Below are 18,633 nucleotides of genomic sequence, written 5' to 3' on the forward strand. Positions count from 1 at the left end.
TATAACTGCAACACTACATTCTGCACTCTCTCCTTCTCTATGAACGGTATGCTTTGTCTGTATAGCGCACAAGAAACAATACTTTTCACTGTATGTTAATACATGTGACAATAATAAATCAAATAAAACAGTGCAGATTCAGCAGAATGATAATGATTTACTTTTGATGGCAGCTTTTGTGAATGTGGATTGTATTCCTTGTCTTTAGAAAGTTGAGGGGTGATCTAATCAAGAAGTTTATAATGTTCAAGGAATCAGTAGCATAGATACAGAGAAACGATTTCCTCTGGGAACCTGAAGTTTTCTTTCCCCAAAAGCATTGGATGCCGAGGGACAACTGGAGCTTTTATGGCAGGCCGTTAAACTTAGATAAGGGTATTGAGGAATTTGAAAGGTAATTGAACTTGAAACGTATTTCAACTATGATCTTAACTGAATGCCGGAACAGGTCCAAGGATTGTAAAGAATCTTCATCATCCAATGTTCCTAACTAGGTTTCTACTGTTTTACACCTCTCCCTATCAATTTACACACCCTTTCTACCCCCTTCTGCCTGATTTCAAGTCCCAGGCCCACCCCATGGGTTCATATCCACCTACCTTGTGTCCAGTTATAAAGAACGGAGGGTAAAATCCAGTGCGGTTGTAAATCAGGGTCCCAAACCAAACTTTTGTTGTTTGTGCCGAGTCGGTTTGGTTGAGGTTTTACAATGTCTGTTACTTTAGTTGTAAGGGGGTGGGTCTGTGCTGATGTTGAATCCCTCTTAAAGCAACTGATTGAGGTGTTTTTCTTTAGGTTCAGGTTTATATCCGGACCTGAAGGAGCTGGGGGACTATATGGGCCTGGACCTGAACAGTGAGGATGTGAAGCAAAACATGGAGCTGGTGCCTGTCCCGAAATCTGGAGTAAGCATCCAATGGATTTGGCTGAATGCAATAAACATGACAAGCCCCCCATCTCCCCCTCCCCCTCTCTCAGCCTTCCCTTACCCATAGGCTGCCTGGAGAGATTTTCTTCCAGTAGAAAAAAATAATTCATTTGACCTGTATAATAAATATCTGTCTTTAATCTGTTATCAGCCATGGCTCAGTGTGGCACTCTTGCCGCTCAGGTGGTTAAAGACTCAAACTCCAATCCAGACAGTTGAGCACTTAACCCAGGCTTACACTCCCAGTCAGTATGAAGAGAATGCTGCACAGTCGGAGGTCCCATTTCAGACTAAACTTTAAACCGAGGCCCCATTTGGCCTCTCAGGGATGTGAAAGATCCCGTGGCACAATTTCAAAGTTGAGCACAAGAGCCCTCATGTCTTTACTCACCCAAGATCATTGAAACAGATTCTTTCATTATTATCACAGTGCTGCTTGTGGGATCCTGCTGTGCACAAGTGGGCTGCCACGCTTCCTATTTTGCAACAGTGACTACGCTTCAGATGATTAAGATGTCAAACCAGCAGTACATAGATTCTGAGTGTAAATACCATCTTAAAGGTGTGAAAAGGTGGTTACATTGAAAAAACCAAACCAACACACTGGTAGCTTCTGGGGAAGGGAAACTCTGAACCCTCAGCCCACATTGTCCAACACGTGACTGTAATCTCACACAATGTGGATAATTCTTAAGCGGAACTTGCTTCACAATAAGCTGCTCAGTGACGCTCAGTTTGGGTTCCTCCAGGGTCACTCAGCTCCTGACCTCATTACAGCCTTGGTTCAAACATGGACAAAAGAGGTGAGGTGAGATTGACTGCCCTTGACATCAAGGCAGCATTTGACCGAGGAGCCCGAGCAAAACTGGAGTCATTGGGAATCGGGGAAAACCCACTGCTAGCCCGAGTCAGACCTGGCACAACGGAAGATAGCTGACCTCCAACAACCATAGTCATTTTCCTTTGTGCCAGGTCTGACTCCAACCAGTAGAGAGTTTTCTCTCTGAATTCCATTGGCTTTGTTTTGCTGAGGATCCTTCATGCTGGTCACTGATGGAATAGCTCCCATAATTCATGCCATACCAAGCGTTACTGGTGATATTTCCATTAAGGTGACTGCTTCTGACAGTGTGTCCATTAATTCAACATCACCAGCTTTGAACCTTTCAGACTCCAGAGACAATTTGCAGACAGCTGCCTATCCATCTCATCCTCGGTCTCCTACTCTTTCTTATTCACAGTTTTGTTTTTTTATTTCACTCCATAGGAAGTCACCAGCAATCAGTCAGCCCTGAATAACATGGTGGCTCCGATAACTGGAAACAATCTGGGACTTCACCGAGCAGAGATCAGAACTGGAATACGTGAAGTGATCCTCTGCAAGGACCAAGATGGAAAGGTTGGACTGCGTCTGCGTGCAATCGACAAGGTAAGTAAATAACACATCCCAAGGTCCTGTTGTAGAATTGACTGCACTGTAGGAGGTCCTTCAATTCATCGAGCTGGGCCAGCTCTTTGAAGAGTTATCCAATTAAAACCACTGTCGTTTTCTTTTCTATTTCCCAGCAAATATCGCTTCTTCCGTTTGAAACAATCTCCCCACTTCAATTCTGAATAAACATATTCTTCCGAAAGGTCACCGTCGGAGGTGATTCATGTGACTGAGTTGGAATTCATTCAGTCGCGTACCTTACCTTACCTCATGCCCAAGATTTCCCTCTGTTTAAGTTTTCCAGTTTGGTTGATGAATTTCTGTAGATGGGACAGCAGGTTAGCTTGTTCTGTCCACCTCTTGGTTCCAGTCTGGAGAGGTTGTATGGTCCACTTTAATTAATCCATATAAATTGCAGCTTATTTTTGACTGATGAGGTGGTCGGACAGATAGCTTCAAGTCTCACTTCAAAGATTTAGGCGCATAATCCAGGCTGACATTCCCCTTGCCGTACTGGGGGAGTGCTGCAGTTCCAGAAATGCTGGGGGGGATTCTCCCATCCCGATGCGCACATTTTTTGGCACATCGGAATGGGAGAATCGCGTGTTGGCCATTTTGCGGGATTCGCACATGCGTTCCCGACGCATGCGCATCTCCCAGAGCCAGAGAACAGGTGCAGTCGGGATTGTGCTGGAAACCGGCGGGAAGAGAATTTAAATCAGTGCCCCCTGGCACTGCCCAAGGAGCAAAGTGCCCCTGCCCAGGGTGCACTTTGGCACTGCCCATTGGGCATCTGGCAGTGCCATGGGGGTGGGCCCAGGGGGTGTGACATTGGGGGGCAAGGGGGCGCGGTAAAGGGGACAGGGCCAAGGGGATGGGGCGTGGGGTGGGGCCAAGGGCGATCGGTGGGGGTGGGGGGTCCTGCTGCCACTCTGCATTGGGATCGGTCAGGGTTGGAGGGAGGCCAGTGATCGGGACGGGCTGGGGGGGGTGGTTTGCTGGGGAGGGGAGGGGGTCTGCCTCCCGGGGGGTGGTCTGCCAGGTGGGGTCTGTCTCCCAGGGGGGGTCAATGGGGGTGGGCCTGCCGGTGTGGGGATGGGGGGTTTCCCATTGCTGGTGGGGGGGGGGGGGACTGGAGATCGGAGTGCTCTGCCCGGTGCTGGCCCGGGAATGCTTGTGCGGGCTGCAGTCGGGCCGTGGGGGGAGGCAGGAGGGGCAGGACTGCGGGGGTCCCGGGCTGACCAGCGATTGCTCTGCATGCGCAGAGTTCCAGAACTGTCAGACTCTGATATGAATAGGCCCCCCCCCCCCGAACTTTTAATGATATTCACATTGTGATCTCTGCATTGCACAGAGTGGGGAGATTTGGGTCTGAAGTTGAACTGAAAAAACAGTCGTGAATTATACTAGTTTTCTCGCCAATTCAGCACTTTTGGGAGAATCGCCACCACTGCCTGTCGGATGAGACACTGAGCTGAGGCCCTCGGAGGTCAGGCAGACGGGAAATATTCCATGACATTCTGAAAAGGAGCAGCAGGGACCTCCCAGATGTCCCGGCCAATTCCTGTATTTCCAGCAAATTCACTGAAAAACAGATTGAATAGATCTAGAAATATAAAAACAGATTAATTATCATGTTGGTCATGTGTCCTTGGCATGTGCTAATTGGCAGCTGCATTTCCTACAATGCAACATTTCAAAAGCTATTTCATTGGCTGTAAAGGGAAGTTCTGAAGTCAGGAAAGGTGCCGTGTAAATGCAAGTTTGTTTGTTCTTTTTCTCTTTCTTTCTCTTTCCTCTTCATCCATTATCTCCTCATTCTTCCCTTTTAGGGGATATTTGTCCAGTTGGTACAGGCCAACTCCCCTTCTTCTCTCGTTGGGCTGCGCTTTGGGGACCAGATCCTCCAACTGAACGGGGAGAACTGTGCAGGCTGGAGCACCGACAAAGCACATAAGGCACTGAAGCTTGCTCCGCAGGACAGGATCTCGGTCATTGTCCGTGATCGGTCGGTATCTATTCCATGTCTGGGTCTGGTTGCACAGTGAGGGAGGCGGGGGTGAGGTTCAATTCCTTCAATTAAGTACAAATCCTCAATGATTATGATTTGTAAGAACCCTTTCTAGGTTTTATTTGGAGGCTTCTCACCGTCAGATAAATTTGTGTTTAAAATTTGTACAATTTTAGACCCATTGGTGAAACAAGCAACTGTAGTGCACTTTCCTGGTGCATCTGTATGATTCTGAGCTGAACATCATACTCCATACCCGTTACACCATAAAGAAAAGACTGCTTCCACCTCTGGAATATCCTCCATCTCCACCCTTTCCTCAGTCCGTTTGTTGTTAAATTCCGTGTTTTCATTACCTCCAGATTTAACTATTCCAATGTTCTCCTGGCTGGCCTCCAATCTTCAGGGCTGCTTATACAAAACTCTGCTGTCCATGCCCTAATTCACACCAAGTCCTGTTCATCCACCACCCCTGTGCTCACTGATCTAGTCATGATGTGGAGATGCCGGCGTTGGACTGGGGTAAACACAGTAAGAAGTTTAACAACACCAGGTTAAAGTCCAACAGGTTTATTTGGTAGCAAAAGCCACACAAGCTTTCGAGGCTCTAAGCCCCTTCTTCATGTGAGTGGGAATTCTGTTCACAAACAGAATTTATAAAGACACAGACTCAATTTACATGAATAATGGTTGGAATGCGAATACTTACAACTAATCCAGTCTTTAAGAAACAAAACAATGGGAGTGGAGAGAGCATCAAGACAGGCTAAAAAGATGTGTATTGTCTCCAGACAAGACAGCCAGTGAAACTCTGCAGGTCCCACAGTTGCGTGGACCTGCAGAGTTTCACTGGCTGTCTTGTCTGGAGACAATACACATCTTTTTAGCCTGTCTTGATGCTCTCTCCACTCCCATTGTTTTGTTTCTTAAAGACTGGATTAGTTGTAAGTATTCGCATTCCAACCATTATTCATGTAAATTGAGTCTGTGTCTTTATAAATTCTGTTTGTGAACAGAATTCCCACTCACCTGAAGAAGGGGCTTAGAGCCTCGAAAGCTTGTGTGGCTTTTGCTACCAAATAAACCTGTTGGACTTTAACCTGGTGTTGTTAAACTTCTTACTGTGCTCACTGATCTAACCAGCTCTCAGTCCAGCAGTCCCTCTGTGGTCTTGCCTCCGCCCCAATCTCTGTAATCTCCAGTTCTACGACCCTCCCAAACATCTGTGTTCCTTGTCTGGTGCAGAGCTCTGTTATGGATTTGATGGGCTGAATGGCTTCCTTCTGTATTGTAATGACTTGCTGAGCTGTAACAACGTGATGCCTCTATCCCCCACTTCCTTTGACCTCCATGCACCCTTGGTGGCCTTGCCTTCAGTTTGTTTTAGGCTTTTAGTTCCAGAATTCCCTCCCCATATCTTTTCAGCTCTTTACTTTTCTGAGGCAAGGTTATCTAAGGACATGGAGAACAGACAAGTAAATGAAGTTAATGAATAGACCAGCCATGATCTAACTGTATAATGAAACAGGCCCAATTGACAGAATAGCCACTTGCTGTTGCTAAGTCTCATGGTTTCACGTTATTTGAATTCAGTCCTCAGTTTTTTTGAGTGCACTCCTATATCCTATCTCATGTTCTCTGAGTATAATGTGCTTGGGGCAAACAGGTGACTTTGGACCTACAGATACAAAGCTCACCACCAGTAGGAATTTCCTCACCTCATGTCTAGTTCTGTTGTAGATAAATTGATCAAGACCAATTGTTGTGATTAATCAAAAACTCTCACCTACCAGTACTTGTAAGTAATCTATGTTGGTATTGTTGGATATTAGAGTAAGATATAGATTTAAGTGAATTCAATTCAGTGTTTCTGTGTAAGAAAGGGTTAAAACTTTAGTTAGATTCATGTGAAACAAAGGTGTTTGCCTGTATGGGCTTTTTGATTTCATTTCAAACTGTCTCTCTATTGTTCTGAGAGTTTATTACATGAAAAGTAAACAAGAGGTCGGAGAAAGAATGAGCTGTTGCTTAGCAACCAGGGGCACCTTTAAGAAGAAAGATTTTTTAAGTGTGGTTTAACTGAACCCAGAGCAGAAGAAACTTAGCAGTGACAGAGGAACAGTGCTCATAGTTCTGTCAGTAGCAGAAAAACAATACAATGGAGTAATGGACAAGAAAACAAGTCCCAGAATCTAAAGAAGATCTAGTTCAAGAAACCAGGTAATGAAAAGAGAAGTCAGGAAAATTGAAGTTAAAGGGACAAATGAATTCGACACTGAACAATGGTACTGTTCATTAAAGTTAAAGACAGAGCTGAAAAGTGCAGACTTGGTGAAGTTGGCTAGAGAGAAGCCAGATATCTGAAGCAATCCTAAGATTGCTGACCTAAGTACAGTCTGTGAAACAATAGTAGTCTGTTGGAGATGAGTACTTGAGAGATTGTGTGGAAGCTTGAAGGCACGTGACAATTCAAGACAGAGGAATACTGAAAGAAAAGTTGGAAATCCTGGAAGTGGATCCTTGCTGAAAACAACCAAGAGAAAGCATTGTGTGGAAGAAGATTCTAAGGCATGTACTTTTGAGAGAGGAATTTGGGAACCTTCTTGTGGAAGCCAGAGTCCAGTGAGGTTAGTTGGCTCCGAGCATATTAATCATCTGATTTGTGGAGAAATCCACAGATGTTTGGCTGGTTGCACCTGTCATTTGGTTTTAGAGTAGGGTGTATCTGACCACAGTTAGCCTATTAGTTTACATTGAGAACATTACAACACAATATATACTTTGTGACCCTTGTTATTCTTAAAATCCATATACATTTGTGAAGATAAGTGGGAGAGACGGAGAACTGTATTATTGTCAAATTATTCATGTTTTAATAATTCTTTTGTTGTTAGAAGCTAATTGGCATTGTTGTTCACCCCCTGGTTCTGAATAAAACAGTAATAACTATGGTCTTTAAAGCCAGTGTTCCATTCTGGAACTTTCCCATCCGGTAATAACATCAACTGGGATCGGAACACAGGATGGTAGAAGATGAATTAGAAAGATAATGTCTTTTTCTGACAAGCAATTTTTTCTGATCAATGAGATTGTCATTCTTTCAATACTGTTTGTAAATCCAGATTATTCTTTTTATATATTTTTTTCTCCCTCTCTCCTTCAAGGCCATTCCAGAGAACGATTACAATGCATAAGGACAGCAGTGGCCATGTCGGGTTTATATATAAACATGGAAAAATCACTTCCATCGTGAAAGATAGTTCCGCAGCCAGGAACGGACTGCTAACTGGCCATAATATTTGTGAAATCAATGGACAGAACATCATTGGACTGAAGGTGAGGGACAGTTTACAACAGTGGAACAAATTCACACTTTACCCACAGCCTGTAATAATCTCAGTCGTCGTGGTTTACCCAAAAACTACAAATACAGTTTACATATAATCTATAATAATTAACATACCCAGAATCTCAATTATATATCCAAATCTGTGATCATTCTAACAATACAACATAGAAACTAGAAGCAGGAGGAGGCCTTTCGGCCCTTCGAGCCTGCTCCGTCATTCATTTTGATCATGGCTGATCATCAAATTCAATGTCCTGATCCCGCTGTCCCCCATGTCATAGAATAGAGTTCCCTTGATCACTTTAGCCCCAAGAGCTACATCTAATTTCTTCTTGAAATCGCACAACGAGCCCTATTTTACCATTTTGATTTTAAGTGCTGGGCGGACTTGAAACTGGGAGTGTTTCAGATCTGACTTTTAGACCTGTTCTTAGGCGTCTCCATACGCACTCTGCCTGAACAAATATCAGCAATTCCAAATTGCACTGCAGAAGTCGGTGGGCGGGGCTTGATGGCCCGTAATCCTGCGACTCCGATCGGCGCCTCCAACTGCGCATGCGCAGAAAAAAAATGATAGAGTGCGGCTCCCCTGCCACATCGCTCCCAGGCTGGATAATGCCTCCCCCTGACCCCCACAGACATTGCCCCATCCGCACAACACTACCGACCCCCTTATCCCTCTGCCCCTCGCCACCCAGATTGATTGTGGATCCCTGCCCCCCTTCCCCCCACCAATCTCAGGCAGAGTGTTAGCGGACCCCCCCCACTCCCCGCCACCCCAGCCAATCTCAAGCAGAGAGCCGTCGGACGCTAGACACCTACCTCCTAACACGAATCGGACTTCTATGGAGCATGTCTGTTTTGTGCCGATTCTGGATGGGTGAACAAGGTGATAAAGGGGGAAGTGCCGGTAAAGTTGGCCGTGCAGCCCATTAAGTCAATTTAAATGTATGCAAATGTATTTAAATGTCCATTTCGGGCGCGGTCCTGATCGTGGCCATTTTCGGGCCTTGGTGAAGGGGGAACCAGCGCGGAGGTGGGCACGGATCATGCTACTCACCTCACACCCGACTTTACCAAGTTTTCTCACCCGAAAAAGGTCGCAATGCGATGGTAAAATCGGGCCCTATGTTTTGGCCTCAACTACTTGCTGTGGTAGTGAATTCCACACATTCAGCACTCTCTAGGTGAACAAATTTCCTCTCACCTCAGTCTTAAAAGGTTTATTCCATATCTTCAAACTATGAACCCTTGTTCTGGACTCCCCAACCATCAGGAAGATTCTTTCTGAATCTATCTTGTCAAATCATGTTAGAATTTTACACGTTTCTATGAGATCCGTTCTCACTCTTCTAAACTCCAGTGAATATAATGCTAACCAACTTAGTCTCTCCTCATGTGACAGACCTGCCATCCCAGGAATCAGCCTGGTAAATCTTCGCTGTACTTCCTCTATAGCAAGGGCATCCTTCCTCAGTAAGGATACCAAAACTGCACACAATACTCCAGGTGTGGCCTCACCAACGCCCTATACAATTGCAGCAAAACATCCCTATCCCTATACTCAAATCCTCTTGCTATGAAGGCCAACATACCATTTGCCTTCTTTACAGCCTGCTGTACCTGCGCGCTTACTTTTAGTGACTGATACACGAGGAGACCAAGGTCTCACTGAGTATCCATCTCTCTCAATTTACACCCATACAAATAATAATCTGCCTTCCTATTTTTGCTGCTGAAATGGATAACCTCACATTTATCCACATTATACTGCACCTGCCTTGCACATGCCCACCCACTCAACCTGTCCAAATCATTTTACTAACCAATCTCCCACAGTGTTGCACATGAGAAGTCTAGTCCAACTGTAATGTTCTGATAAAGTGGATTTGAAGGGCAGGGATAATTGAATCTGGTTGTGAAGAACAATCTAGTCTTCATTTTAAAGTCAAGCCTTCCAGTCAGTGTGTTCCAAATCACAACACGAATTTCTGTACGTTGCTGCAGGAGTTTCTCAGGGTAGTGTCCTCGGCACAACCATCTTCAGCTATTTAATCAATTACTTCATCATAAGGTCAGAAGTGAGGATGTTCATTAATGATTACACAGTGTTCAGAACCATATACTACTCCTCAGATACTGAGACAGTCCAGGAGATATGAGGCAAGACCTGAACAATATCCAGGCTTGGGCTGACGTGTGGGAAGTAACATTTGCACCACAGAAGTGCCAACCAAGCAAGAGAGGATCCAACCATCACCCCTTGACATTCAATGGCATTACCATTGCTGAATCCTGCATTTTCAACCACCTGGACTTTACAATTGACCAGAAATTGAACTGGACTAGCCATATATACTGTACTGTGGCTACAAGAACAGATCAGAGGCTAGGAATTCTGTGGAGAATAGCGCACCCCTGACTCCCCAAAGCTAGTTCACTATCTACAAAGCCTAAATCAGGATTGTGAATAATCTCCATTTAGATGAGTGCATTTCCAATATTGCTTAAGTTCAACACCATCCAAGCCAAAACAAACCACTTGATTGGAATCTAATTCACCATTTTCAACATTCATAACTTCCACCACTGATACCCAGTGACAGCTGTGTGTACCATCTACAAGATGCACTGCAGCGACTCACCAAAGCTCCTTCTAAACCCATGACCACTACCACCTAAAGGGACATAGGCAGCAAATGTATTGGAACCCCTCTACCTGCAAATTCCCCTTCAATCCACACACCATCCTGACATGGAAATACATCATCACTATTCCTTCACCGTCACTGGGTTAAAATCCTGGAACTCTGTCCCTAACAGTACTGTAGGTTTTCCTACAACACATGGACTGCAGCAGTTCAAGAAGGCAGCTCACCGCCACCTTCTGAAGGCCAATTAGGATAAGGGCAATAAATGCTGGACGAGCCACGACACCTTCATCCTTTGAACGAATATAAGAAAAAGGCCAGACTCTTTATAAAACTTGCACTTACCTCCTAAACCTGTCACTGACATAGACAGCTCTCTGTAGCCTTTTGCAGTGTGAGATATTTTGATTCTGTTACAGTTTTCGGTGAAAGAATAACTGGAAAGCCTGTATTTAAAGGACTGCTGTTGCAATGGAGAGACTAATTTTGCAGGTCTTTGCTAGTTTGCAACAATCTCCATAATCTTGGTTTATTCGGGACCTGGGATGATCTTAGTTCATCTCGAAACTTCAAAAAATTAGTTTTAATACATCCTGTAATGATCTCAATGATTGCTATAATTCCAGAATCTGGAATCATTAGTTGCATTACCATAAATTGTGGCGTATATGTTGACTGGCTTATAAAACAACCTCATCTTTTCTTCACTGAAAATCATGTTCTTGTCGATATTCAGTGTATGAATTGACTCCACCCCTTTTCTGCTTTTAAATTTTCTCAGTCTGCTGAGCCAGTTTCGAAAGCAGCATTTTCCAATTCCCAGCGAGTTGAAGCACAGCATTAAGGCAGAATAAAAACAAACATAACAGCTTAAAACAAAATAAAGCAGCTCATCTACCTTCGAATAAGGTCATCACTTTAGATTTGACTCCCTCAATTTTTGAATTCCTGCTGGTCGCTGCCATCAAATTCCCACCTGAAATTCGAAATGATCTGTGAGTTAATGACATGAAGTTGGCTCTCCAGAGAGGGTGGTTTGGCTCCTGATGCTCTGTCCAACTGGCTGCTGGTCAAAGCCAAGGAGCCGTCCTAACCAGGTCAGGTCCACTTGTGCAGAGTATCAGAGCAGGGGCTGGGTGGGCAGCCTCCCATCCTATCCCATTGAGGGACTCCAGCTCGCTGCCTCCAAGATGACCTGCTGTAACGTGCAATCGGCACAAGAACAAACCCTATCGTACTGCTCTATTAGGGTGGAATAGTGGCACAGTGGTTAGCACTGCTGCCTCATAGCAGCAGGGACCTGGGTTCAATTCCGGCCTCGGGTTGCTGTCTATGTGGAGTTTGCATGTTCTCCCTTTGTCTGCGTGGGTTTCCTCCGGGTGCTCCGGTTTCCTCCCACAGTCCAAAGATGTGCGGGTTAGGTTGATTGGCCATGCTAAATTGAGACTAGCAGGGTGAATATGTGGGGTTACAGGGCCTGGGTGGGATTGTAGTTGGTGCAGGTGCGATGGGCCAAATGGCCTCCTTCTGCACTGTAGGGATTCTATGAAAATGTTGAAAATATTCCATATACCCAATAAGAGTAACTTGGGTTTGCCACCTTCCCGGGTTAATGATGTAGTTTTTCAATGCCTCTCAATGAAGATGAATCTGAGTATTTCCATTCCTTGTTGCCGCCTGACTTGACACATTTTACACCTGGTGCATAAGTTGACTCCCATTTTTGGAAGGATTTTTCAAAGGTGGGCTTTTACACTGACATCCATAAATATGCAAAAACTATTAATTTCAATAAGCACGGAATTCAAAAGTCTGTAATAATTACAATTTAAATAGAATCTAACCAATTAATGTGTAATGTCAGCATGGCAGACAGAATCTATATTAAGATCAATTTACACGCAGTGTGTAATTTGCTTTCAGTATTTTTTGTTTTTAGTTCAAATTTCCACCATCTAGAGTATTATGATTTTTTTCTATAATGGCTGCACTATACACTGTCTGTAATTACTGCAGTTTCGCCCTGGCCAAGCCATTGTCTGCAGCAACAGAAACAGGAAACCAGTATCACCGTTTGGAACACACTGATAAGTGACCCCGTCCTTGGATACCACAGCGAGTGGGTCACTGCACTCGCATTTTCTATATCTGTCATCAGATGGTGCTGTGATGCTCCAACGTGACTTTTTTTTCACTCAGTTTATGCCAATGGCTCATATATCCTGCTCAGTTGCTGAATAACATTTCCTATAGCACAGGAAAGGTGGAATGTCCTGCTAGGCCGAGTTCACAGAATGATTTACAAAGCAGTCACTGCACAAACAGAAGGATCTGATCATTGTAGAATTCAGAAGTTGTACTAAGGGTGACATCTAGTGGCAGAAAGTTATCAGGATGTGGAGATGCCAGCGTTGGACTGGGGTGAACACAGTAAGAAGTCTCACAACACCAGGTTAAAGTCCAACAGGTTTATTTGGTAGCAAAAGCCACTAGCTTCCGGAGCGCTGCTCCTTCGTCAGGTAAGTGGGAGTTCTGTTCACAAACAGTGCATATAAAGACACAAACTCAATTTACCAAAATAATGGTTGGAATGCGAGTCTTTACAGGTAAGTAATCAAGTCTTAAAGGTACAGACAATGTGAGTGGAGAGAGGGTTAAACACAGGTTAAAGAGATGTTTATTGTCTCCAGCCAGGACAGTTAGTGAGATTTTGCAAGCCCAGGCAAGTCATGGGGGTTACAGATAGTGTGACATGAACCCAAGATCCCGGTTGAGGCCGTCCTCATGTGTGCAGAACTTGGCTATCAGTCTCTGCTCAGCGACTCTGCGTTGTCATATGTCGTGAAGGCCACCTTGGAGAACGCTTACCCGCAGATCAGAGGCCAAATGCCCGTGACCGCTGAAGTGTTCCCCAACAGGAAGAGAACACTCTTGCCTGGTGATTGTCGAGCGGTGTTCATTCATCCATTGTCGTAGCGTCTGCATGGTCTCCCCAATGTACCATGCCTCGGGACATCCTTTCCTGCAGCGTATCAGGTAGGCAACGTTGGCCGAGTTGCAAGAATATGTACCGTCTACCTGGTGGATGGTGTTCTCACGTGAGATGATGGCATCCGTGTCGATGGCAAACTACCCAGCCTTCAGGAGAACAGTGATCACGATGCCACACAACCCTGCCACAGCAACCTCTGCAAGACGTGCTGGATCATTGAGTTATAAGGAGAGGCTGGATAGACTGGGATTTTTTTCTCTGGAGCATAGGAGGCTGAGGGGTGATCTGTGCCCCTCATTATTTTATAGACCTCTATAAGATCACCCCTCAGCCTTCTATGCTCCAGAGAAAAAAATCCCAGTCTATCCAGCCTCTCCATATAACTAATCCATCAAGTCCCCATCAATGCTAGTTTACTAGCATTCTAGTAAATCTTTTCTGCACTCTTTCTAGTTTAATAATATCCTTTCTATAATAGGGTGACCAGAATTGCACACAGTATTCCAAGTGTGGCCTTACCAATGTCTTGTACAACTTCAACAAGACATTCCAACTCCTGTATTCAGTGTTCTGACCGATGAAATCCAGCATGCCGAATGCCTTCTTCACCACTCTGTTCACCTGTGACTCCACTTTCAAGGAGCTATGAACATGTACCCCTAGATCTCTTTGTTCTGTAACTCTCCCCAAAGTCCTGTCCTGGTTCAATCTACCAAAATGCATCCCCTTGCATTTGTCTAAATTAAATTCCAACTGCCATTCGTCAGCCCACTGGCCCAATTGATCAAGATCCCGTTGCAATTGGAGATACTTTCTTCACTGTCCACTATGCCACCAATCTTAGTGTCATCTGCAAACTTGCTAACCATGCCTCCTATATTCTCATCCAAATCATTAATATAAATGACAAATAACAGTGGACCCAGCACCGATCCCTGAAGCATGCCGCTGGTCACAGGCCTCCAGTTTGAAAAACAACCCTCTACAACCACCCTCTGGCTTCTGTCAAGAAGCCAATTTTGTATCCATTTAGATACCTCACCCTGGATCCCACGAGATTTAACCTTATGCAACAACCTACCATGCGGTACCTTGTCAAAGGCCTTGCTAAAGTCCATGTAGACAACATCAACTGCATTGCCCTCATCTACCTTCTTGGTTACCCCTTCAAAAAACTCAAATCAAATTTGCGAGACATGATTTTCCACTCACAAAGCCATGCTGACTGTCCCTAATCAGTCCTAAATGCCTGTAGATCCTGTCTCTCAAAATACCTTCCAACAATTTACAGCAAATTGTACAGCAAAGAATCCTTTCTTTTTAAATATGCCAGATACTGCCTGGAATTTCATCCTTCTCTGATTGGGAAAAGCCCTATTTTAAAACTACAAAGAGAGCTTCCACCCTTTTCAAACAGCGTAGTAAGTCTCCTGCTCTGCTGCTATACACTGCAACACGTGCGCAGACCCTGCAGCTTTGACTTGATTTATTATTGTCACATGTATTGGGATACAGTGAAAAGTATTGTTTTATGTGTACTATACAGACAAAACATACCATTCGTAGATTATATAGAGGAGAAGGAAAGGAGAGAGTGCAGAATATAGTGTTACAGTCAGGAGTCTACCTGATTTATTTTTTCAGTAAGGAATGCAATATGTTTTTATCTTACTTAGTCTTCCTTCACCAGCACTTCAAACTTTAATCCTGTTGTTGATTTTCCCCAGCCTTGTAATATTCAAAGTGTGAGAACCAACAATGTTTTTTTTCTCTACTTAGGAGCTTTTCCCGATATTCTCAATGAAATAAAATCTAGAGTCATTGTCGATTTTCTTTTTGTAATGTCCTAACAATGTTAGGGATTATGGGTTTTAAACAAAGAAAAAAAGATGTGGTTTGCACATGTAGATTCAAAATAACAACAACAGATTTATTATAGGAGCTATTGCCTGTACCTAGTAGGAAATGAAACTTCACAGGAGCTTGTGAAACAGCCCAATGATATCACCATCAAATCATGTAACCACCTCTTAAAGCAATCATGCAACCAATTAAACATATAACACAATTGCCAGTAGTTCCTGGGACTTGTGGTCTACATTTATCTGTAAGTCTGCCTGGCTCATGTCAATTTTGCAAATGCTGTCCTCCTGCTATAAAAGCAGGTCATCAATGTGGGGTAGTGGAGATTGTTCCACACACAACACTGAATTAAGGGTTACTTTGAAGTCTGCAAATCCATACGGATCCATCCTTTTTGATGACGGGTACTATTGGTGTTGCCCATTCACTAATACTGACAGGTTACAAGACTCCCGTCTTCACCAGTTGTTTCAAGTCAGCTTCAATTTTCGACCTGATAACATAGGATACCGACTTTGTCTTCAAGCATTTTGCTTGGCTTCCTTCTTTAATCTTCAAACTATCTGTGATGTCTTTCTTACTCCCCAATTCTCCATCAATCACAATAGTGTGCTTCTTTAGAATTTTCGAAAGGCCTGCTCCTTCATTAGCCAGGTTGACTTTGGCCCAGTTCTGCTGAATCTTTTCTAACTGTATTCGAACCACCAATACCGGATAATTGCCCTTTTCTACATGAAAGGACAAATCTGCTGTTTGCCCATTAAGTTGCACAGCTATGTCAATGTGGCCCTTCAGTGAAAACACTTCACCAGTGGATGCCTTCAGCACTATTCTTGTAGGTTTCAAGGGAATGTGTCTGGGTTTTTTAATAGACAGGTTCTGGACCAGCCAGACTGCTGCCCCAGTGTCGACTTCCATCCTTACTGGCTGTCCATTTAGCAGTGGAATGACCCAGTATCTATTCATAGCACCAATAATGCTTGACACATACAGTGACAGTTCATCCTCAGACTGCGAGTCGCCTTCTTTGTCTTGACCCCTTTGCACAACATGCACACTTCTTCTTTTGTTCTATTTACATGCTCTTTTGGTTTGTGCTCGCTTATTATTTTTGCCCGTAAATGGCTTTTACTTCCAGCAAGCACATTCTACATGACCTTTTTTCCTGCAGCTTCTGCAAATGATATCCCTGCACCAACATTCCACTGCCAAACGCTCTGGCTTCATGCATCGATGACATTACGAGTTTGGAAACTCTTAGGTGTCGATTCAGCTGACATTTTGTGTATCTGAGTAGACAAACTCAGCTGCTGAGCTTCGTGCACAGCTAGCTCCGTTGAAACATCAGTTTCCATGGCCTCTTTTTAGAATAAGGTGATTGGTCATTTTGCAGACCACAGACCAATCGGTCCTGAATTGTATCATTCAGCACATGGCACAGTGGTTAGCACTGCTGCCTCACAGCACCAGGGACCCGGGTTCGATTCCCGGCTTGGGTCACTGTCTGTGTTGAGTTTGCAGATTCTCCCCATGTCCGCATGGGTTTCCTCTGGGTGCTCTGGCTTCCTCCCACAATCCAAAGATGTGCTGGTTAGGTGCATTGGCCATACTAAATTCTCCCTCAGTGTACCCGAACAGGTGCCGGAGTGTGGCGACTAGGGGATTTTCACAGTAACTTCATTGCAGTGTTACTATAAGCCTACTTGTTACTAATAAATAAACTAAACTTATAAAACTCACAGTACTCTGCAAGTCTTTTTAATACAGCCTTGAATTGTGCAATTGATTCCTCCTCTTGATGTCCATTGTGGAATCCGAGGTGCTCTGCAATCACCAAAGGCTTCAAAGAATAGTGTGCTTGCAGGATCTCTATGATCTGTTCACATTTGTTTTAGAGCCAGGCTTCTCCCGTCATATTAAACTTCTGAGGAAATTGAATGTTTTTCCCCCCATCACGCTCAGGAATGTGGGAACCCTAAATCTTCTGCTGCGTATGCACACTTTACAACATGTTTTCAGCAGTGACTTTGCTTTTTCCTTTTAAATAAGGCAACAACCTAAGTTTTAGCCTCTTTTTAAAACACTCCCAATTCTATAATTACTCTGCAGAGGATCATTTCTCTCCTGTTATGTCCGGAGCACATGTGAGAGCTCTTCTTCTAAGTCTACTTTCCAGACTTTTCGTTAATTTTTTTTCTCCACTCGGGTGACGAGGAAGCGCCATTCGAAGCCCTTGTCATCAGTTTTTGTGCTGCGAATTATGGAGAACTGACACTAGGAAGAATAGAGGGTTAAAAACTAACAGAGCTTTATTTACAAGTTGTGTTCACTACATGGCTGATTCTTCAATCTGACAGTTTCTCGTGCTAGTGACCTGTGGCATCACTTGGGTGACGATATGCATATATTAAAATAAAGTTTATTTATTAGTCACAAGTAAGGCTTACATTCACACTGCGATGAAATTACTGTGAAAATCCCCTAGTCGCCACACTCCGGTGCCTGTTCGGGTACACTGAGGGAGAATTTAGCATGGTCAATGCACCTAACCAGCACGCCATTCGGACTGTGGGAGGAAACTGGAGCACCCAGAAGAAACCCACGTAGATAGAGGGAGAACGTGCAAACTCCACACAGACAGTGACCCAAGCCGGTAATCGAACCCGGGTCCCTGGCGCTGTGAAGCAGCAGTGCTAACCACTGTGCTACCGTGCTGTCCCCACTGTGCATTAATAGTGTTTAGTGCAGCTCCTAAAATTCAGTACCAACCTTCTCTTTTCCAGTCAGAAGATTCCCAGTTTATATCATTGCTCCTCATAATTGGATCCTTCCATCCCATAATCATTCCAATTGTTTTCTTCTGTATCCTTTTAATAACTGCAATTTTAGTGAAGATGTGTCTTGGATATATACTACACTTATAACCTTGATATGTTTACAGTTCTTCTTTAATTTACAGGACTCACAGGTCGCTGACATCTTGGCTGCTTCTGGGACCACAATCACTGTCACCATCATGCCGAGTGTTATCTATGAGCACATGGTGAAGAGGTAAATAAGCAAATGAGACGTATCTAATGCAAAAGCAATTGAGTGTTAATGTGGCTGAGTGGTAGCACTCTCACCTCTGAGTCACACAGAGCAGCAGTGTGGATAGCATGAGGAAGATTATCATTGATTATTCCTCTGCTCACTGACCTACACTGCGTCCTGCTCCATCAGTCCTCAAAGTTACATTTCTTGCCTTGGTGCTCAAAGACCTCCATGCCTTCGCCTCTCCCTTTCTCTTTGAACATCCTACAATGCTCCCATGCCTTCAATTCTGATGTCATATCAATCCTGCGCTTCCCAACGTTGGTTGCTGTGAGCATGAGAAGGTCCTTCAGCCCCTCTAGTCTGCTCTGCCA

At 44.2% G+C, this 18,633-nt stretch overlaps 1 protein-coding gene across 1 annotated transcript in view; it reads left to right on the forward strand.

Annotated features, from left to right (window-relative positions):
• LOC144508660 (syntenin-1-like) overlaps positions 1–18,633 on the forward strand; it is a 38,043-nt gene that overhangs the window by 15,295 nt on the left and 4,115 nt on the right. The window contains exons 5-9 of the mRNA XM_078236897.1: positions 796–905; positions 2,196–2,357; positions 4,193–4,368; positions 7,536–7,707; positions 18,186–18,277. Coding sequence (XP_078093023.1) covers positions 796–905; positions 2,196–2,357; positions 4,193–4,368; positions 7,536–7,707; positions 18,186–18,277 — 712 coding nt within the window. The remainder of the gene's footprint in view (positions 1–795; positions 906–2,195; positions 2,358–4,192; positions 4,369–7,535; positions 7,708–18,185; positions 18,278–18,633) is intronic.

The sequence above is a fragment of the Mustelus asterias genome, chromosome 20, assembly GCF_964213995.1.
Source record: "Mustelus asterias chromosome 20, sMusAst1.hap1.1, whole genome shotgun sequence".
NCBI classification, from domain to species: Eukaryota; Metazoa; Chordata; class Chondrichthyes; order Carcharhiniformes; family Triakidae; genus Mustelus; species Mustelus asterias.